The following is a 6271-nucleotide window of genomic DNA, read 5'->3' on the forward strand; positions in this document are numbered from 1 at the left end:
AAAACTTAATGAAACACTAGGAAAATGAAAATTCAGAAAGATATGATTTGTTCTTGGAGCCTAGCTTTAATACCAACTAATGTGAACCTCATGATTATATGGTTATGCAACCCATAATCAAAATTAAGATCTGACCCCGGAAATCCAAACGAAGTCTGATAGAAGTGTAACACAATGAAAACATGTTCAAGGCACTAACACTATTGGAATAAAGTCGAATGGCGCCACAAAACCAGTTAATCTTTGATAAGTCATATTTAGTTCATTCAAGAACCAAAAGAATACAAGAATCTCTCTCACATGTAAAGATTAAAAAATTCAAAAGTGTTATTCATCAATGACTGCTGAAAATTTCAGCTTACAAAATCTTATATAATAGTTCAACAAGTAACCATAATGAACTCAAAACTTGTGGGCTAATATTTATCTACTTATAATAAACTCAAAGTATGTTAACTGAGCTCAAACATGAAAGAAAATAATAAAAATAATTAATTTATTATTAAATACCACCAGTCCTCTTTTCCTTGTGTAACTATGATAAATAAGAAATCCTTTTAAGAAAAGGATTCTGAAACATTAATGAATCTTTATCACATTTGAAAATTATGTTGCAGTATATTAAAGATTCTTCTAAAATTAGAAAATTCTTAAAACAAGCGCTCACATCCTCATAGAAAAATGATCATTGCCAAATACGAAGACCACAAGTCAAAAGAAAATAAATAACAAAATTCATACAACATGTTTTAACATATATTGCAAGTCTTTTTAAACTCTAATTCACTTGAAATTTTACCCCGATATAAAAAAATATCTTAAAAATTATTTAGTAAAGTTTTAACTTGATCTAACGTTTAATTTGGAGTTATGCTTAATAACGTAAAACTGGACGATATAAAATTTTATGCCAAAATCCAAATCTGATTTTATTTGGATTGTATTAACTACTTTACTTAACAAGTAATTAATAAGGTATTGATATTGTGAAATCTAATCCAAAAATCAATATATATATATATATATAAAACCATTATTTTTCACACACACTCTGGTAAATGAGAAACTGCTTACAAATTTTTAATTGCTACCGTGGATGAGACAAAAAATCAAAACATACATTAAACAAAACTAAAATTTTGATACAAAGGAACATTTCATATTTTACAAAGGGTATTATATTATTATATTATGTGGTTAGATAAATCCTTAAAATTAAAGAATTTTTTTTCACTTTAGAAGAAAGAGGGATATTATTAAAATTTCAATAAATACGAGTAAGATTTTTTTTTTTCGTCTTGAAAAAAAAAAACAATATAAAAAGAAAAAAAAAAGAAAAGAGATGGTTAAATTTCCTTGGACCTACATTAATAAAAAGGGAAGGTCCAGAATGAAAAGATCCAGGTAAGTATTACAGAGGCCCAAAATGAAAGAAGGTATTTTAGTAAATCCAAAACCCTAAAGAAGCAGAACCTAGGGTTTCAATATAAATATATCATGAACTCCCCCCCCCCCCCCCCGCCGGTCTTCTCTGTCCACCACGCCAATCCTCCCCCACTTCGGCAGCTCCCATCCAAAACCGTAAATATAACAGGTCTCTCTCTCTCTCTCTCAATATCTATTTATTTTTGTTTCAAAGACCGAGTATAGAGATTTTGGATCTCGTGTGTTGCATGTGCAGGGAAAGAAGAAGAAGAAGAGAGGACTTGAAATGGCGACAGTACCAGGACAACTGATATGGGAGATAGTTAAGAAGAATAACTCATTTTTGGTGAAGCAGTTTGGAAGAGGAACTGCTAGCCTTCAGTTTAGCAAAGAAAACAACAATCTCTACAACCTTAACTCTTACAAGCATTCTGGTACTCTCTTTCTTTCTTACAGTGTTGTGGAAAGGAACTGTGTGTTTAAGATTTTGTTTGATCTAACATTACTGCTTGATTTAGTTAATTTATAGGGTTGCGTTGTTTCTATGTTTTGTTTTGGAATTTTCTTTTTAGAAAATTAAGATTCGGAAGGGAAAATTAAGCATGGTGGTACTGAACAGATTTGTCCTGTATCTCCTTAGCAAAACAGAAGAACATAAATAATTGATATTTGTTTGATTGATGGTTCCTGACTTACTTATATTTGGTCATTTAATAATTTTGAAATCATATAACAGAAAATTTGCTATTATTTTATCGGGATAAAACAGGGTTGGCAAACAAGAAAACTGTCACTATTCAGCCTGCGGACAAGGATCAAGCTGTGGTTCTTGCTACAACCAAGACCAAGAAGCAGAACAAACCTGCTGCTTTGCTTCACAAGTCTGTCATGAAGAAGGAGTTCAGCCGCATGGCCAAGGCTGTGGAAAACCAGGTAATTAGAGGTCTTTCATTATTTTGTAATGCTTTGAATGTTTATTCACATATTATGAGTTCGTAACATTGTTTCAGTTGTTTGTAAATGGTTGAAAACTGATAGTTTTTGTTCTAGCCTATGAGAATTTATGTTGTTTTTGCCTTTTCACACTGGAGTTTAAATTCCTACGTTGACATGTGATGAAATGTCTCATTTTATGAATAAGATCGAACAACATCACCTTTTTGTTCATGCGCTTTCATTATTCAGAGATTTAGTTTTCTTTGAAAATGAAGCACCCTCTTCCTATTATTAAGGTGCTATATTGACTTTATTCACTTTTGCCTGCTTTTAATATTTCAAAGCTACTTCAAACATATTGAATGGTTTCTTAGAAATCTTATATTTAATACTTATTATATTTTCAAGATGGAAATTATATGCATGTTTTGAACAACCAACTGGCTCAAGTCATGGATTTCTATGCAGTGATGAGCTGTTAACATGTGAAAGAGCCTTTTTGTAGTGTTTCTTTGATGAGATATGCTTGTTATGCGTTGCTTCTGAGCTTTTTGATTGTGGTGATCCGTTGATATTTATGGCCAGTTTTGGCTAGTTGATTGATGCTCCCTATCTATTTCAAGAGACCTTTGTGCCTGCGTTCAATATTTTAGTACAATTTCAAATATATTAAATGAGTTTTTTGAAACTTAATATTAAATATTTGTTAGATTTTCAAGATTGAAAAATGTGCTTGTTTCATTAAACCAGCTGGTTCGTATGCAGTGATGACCACTTATCATGTAAGAAGATCCCTTTTGTAGGGTTTCTTCAATGAAATATACTTGTTACACCTGGCTTCAATGAATTTTACTTGTTATGCTTTTGTAGGTTTCTTTGCAGTGATGAGCTCTTTACATGTAAGAAGAGCCCTTTTGTAGGGTTTCTTCAATGAAATATACATGTTACCCTTGGCTTCTAAGCTTTTTCCTTGTAGCTACTAACTGATATGTATGGCCAGTGGTGCCTACATACATGTCATGTGCCTAGATTCATGTCACATTGTACTGAATGAAGCAGCATCTTCTCATTGTCTTAACCACTTGTATAATTCAGAGAATTGATTTGCATTTTCAAGTTGCCTTTTCTTTTATTAACACACTCTATTCATTCAGCGAAAAATGATGCTGGATTTTATGATTAAAGTGGGTTTCACTTCAATATTTAAATCCGATTTTAAATGCCTGTTGAAATTCCATTTTAGATGCTGTTTGGTTTTCAGGTTGTCAAACATGATATGTTTTAGATGTTCAAAAAAGTGTTTTTAATCATTGTTTTATTTAACTGTCTTGGTCCAAGTCCGAGATTTATATGCAGTGATTTAACTGTCTTGCATGTTAGTGCAAGAGCCCTTTATTTGAAAAAAGTGTATCTGTTATGCTTGGCTCCTGACCTTTGTCCAAATAATGATTTTTTGACGTGTAGTATACATTTCTACTGATGGTAAGCTCAAGTACAAACATTTACTTGCCCGCACAATACATTGGAGTGCAAGATATAACCACTTCTCTCCAATTTTATCAATCTGTGTTAACACTTATCGTGCCATGCCAAGCTGTCTTTTGCAGTGTCTATAGTCATCTTTCTTTCTTGTTTTTCAATGGCATTGAGCTTGTTAATAAATTATCTGTGTTTTGCTACTGCAGGTTGCAGATAACAATTACAGGCCTGATCTGAAGAAAGCAGCCCTTGCAAGGTTGAGCGTGGTGCACAGGAGTCTGAAGGTATCCAAGTCTGGTGTCAAGAAGAGGAATAGACAAGCTTTGAGGAAATGATTTGAGAGTTCCAATAAATAAGCGATGTTGTGCTGGAGACAAGTGACGCCAAAATCTTTATTTTTGATGACCTTTTTCTTGGGTGCTCTGGGATGTTTATTTAAGTTTTAGATGTTGAACTATATAGATTTGTGATTTTTCCATGATAATTTCGTTTGCAGTTTTGGATGGTTGAGGCTAAGATTTCTCCACTGATATATGTAGTCAATTACATCTACAACCACATTACTGGTGTCGTAGAAATGATTAAGGGACTCGTGTTCTAATTACTCATCACTATCAATCGAGCCCCTATCCATGTTAACAATCACACTACCGCTTTGTACGTGAATGTTTTTGGAAACTGATCTCTCGAAATTAAGCTCTGCTTGCCCAGACCACGCCTTGGGGCTGAGGGCTGGGCTGTGCTGTGATTGTTGGTAAATATTCGTGTTCGTCGTTGCCAGGCACGAGAGACTGGAACCGTTGTTATGTATTAAGACTACAGAAACTGGACAATTTTTAAAAAGAAGATTAGAATAAGAAGTACAATCAGAAATGAATGATTCATAATAGAAAATTCATTAATACTAAGAAACACAAACAAACTACTATTTTCACTACATCCGGCTAAATAATAATGGGAGTTACATAACTTGTTATTTGAAAAAGTTTTTGACAGCACCAAAAAAATGGTTTTCCTGACTGATATGAACAATAAAGAAAATTCTCTAAGCTTTTCAAAATATATGTAGGGTAACAAACTGGACAATTTCTGGTGCGGTGCAACAAGTAATGATAACTCGAAGGTTTGTGAGACACAACTACTTGAGCAGGTAAACTTTCACTAAAAAATGAATTTGATAGCGTTGCTTAATTAACTACAAGTCGATATACCCTCCTTTCCAAGAAACCTCTCTGTGCACGCCACAATCCATAGATTGAAATTGTGGTATGTAGAAAAAACCAAGTAGAGAATAATGTTGAAAAGTCAAGTCAATAATTGTTAGTTTGGTACTCGGACGCATTAATTAGAATAATATGTTACTTGCCTTGGTTTAATTCTCTGGCTAGCCACATATAAAACCGTCAATGGTCTTTGTTTATATTTGCAGCATTGCTGCTGCTTTCAAAAGCCGGCAAAATCAACAACATTAAGCATGTCTCTCAAGAAAACTCTTTCACTGACCAGCAAAGCTGTTAAGGACGATCAGGTCTCGGCAAAACGCAGGCGGTCTGATCGATGCTTTTCATTCAAGGAGATATCGATAGAACCAGGAAAATCACTAAAAGACCTGGATTCAAACAAGTTCAAGATTGATATCAAGAGATGGGCCAGGGCTGTTGTGGCATATGCACGCCAAGTAAGTAGCAGGTTTGGAAGCACTAGAAAAAGTAGCCGGATTGGAAGCTCTCGTGATTCATCACAGGACTCCATGTAGTTGAAGATTTGAAGAACTGGGTACGATTTTTTATGCTTGATTCATGGTCGTATCGAGAGTAATTAAGATGTAAAATTTGTTTGATGCTTTAGGTTTTTTTTTTTTTTAATAGTGACTCATTATTGTCCAGGCCCATGAATGTTCACACGTTCATGACTCCCCCATCTCGAGGAAGGAAAACTGAAAAAATTGATGTCAAGCTACGAGAATGTGTTCAAGCAAGACAGGATCAACCTCGAGGGAGATCAGAGTTTGGTCCATCAGCTCGAAACGGAGGCGCAACTTGTGTGCAAAGTCAATATCTTGGAGATGGGGTTCATGTATACAAAGACACTAATCGTTCTGATTGTTCTTTCATTCCATTTATAATTAATACGATCTGTTGATGATACGAAGCAAGTGGATTTTGTTTTTTATTTCTTCCTTCTTTGTTCCATTAATAAGACGACGTTGGAAGATGTTGGGCATGTACAGTGTCTCTCTTTTTCACGCGACAGGCCTCCAACAATGGAGTGAAGACTCGTCATCTCGGCTAAACAAATTGTTGTGTTAACATTAACAGTGGGTTTTCTAGATGTTGGCAAAAAATGCAAAATAGGTTGGAAGAAGCCGACCTATTTTTGCAACTACCTAGGAAATGAGAGAGAGATAGATTGGTTCATTGGAAGGAGAATA

At 34.2% G+C, this 6271-nt stretch overlaps 1 protein-coding gene and 3 non-coding genes across 4 annotated transcripts; all 4 read left to right on the top strand.

The window, feature by feature from the left end:
* The first annotated feature begins 1449 nt into the window (after positions 1 to 1449).
* On the top strand, positions 1450 to 4343 carry LOC118042565 (large ribosomal subunit protein eL28z). Its single transcript, XM_035050270.2, has 4 exons — positions 1450 to 1594; positions 1682 to 1859; positions 2195 to 2358; positions 4047 to 4343. Exons 2-4 carry the CDS (start codon positions 1712 to 1714, stop codon positions 4173 to 4175), a joined length of 441 nt encoding a protein of 146 aa, XP_034906161.1. The 5' UTR covers positions 1450 to 1594; positions 1682 to 1711; the 3' UTR covers positions 4176 to 4343.
* LOC118042611 (small nucleolar RNA R24) lies at positions 2823 to 2912 on the top strand. The gene has a single exon (XR_004686483.1). It is a non-coding gene; the product is annotated as a small nucleolar RNA R24 (small nucleolar RNA).
* LOC118042612 (small nucleolar RNA R24) lies at positions 3120 to 3210 on the top strand. The gene has a single exon (XR_004686484.1). It is a non-coding gene; the product is annotated as a small nucleolar RNA R24 (small nucleolar RNA).
* LOC118042610 (small nucleolar RNA R24) lies at positions 3237 to 3327 on the top strand. Its single transcript, XR_004686482.1, has one exon. It is a non-coding gene; the product is annotated as a small nucleolar RNA R24 (small nucleolar RNA).
* Positions 4344 to 6271: the final 1928 nt, after the last annotated feature.

The sequence above is a fragment of the Populus alba genome, chromosome 1, assembly GCF_005239225.2.
Source record: "Populus alba chromosome 1, ASM523922v2, whole genome shotgun sequence".
Lineage (NCBI taxonomy): Eukaryota > Viridiplantae > Streptophyta > Magnoliopsida > Malpighiales > Salicaceae > Populus > Populus alba.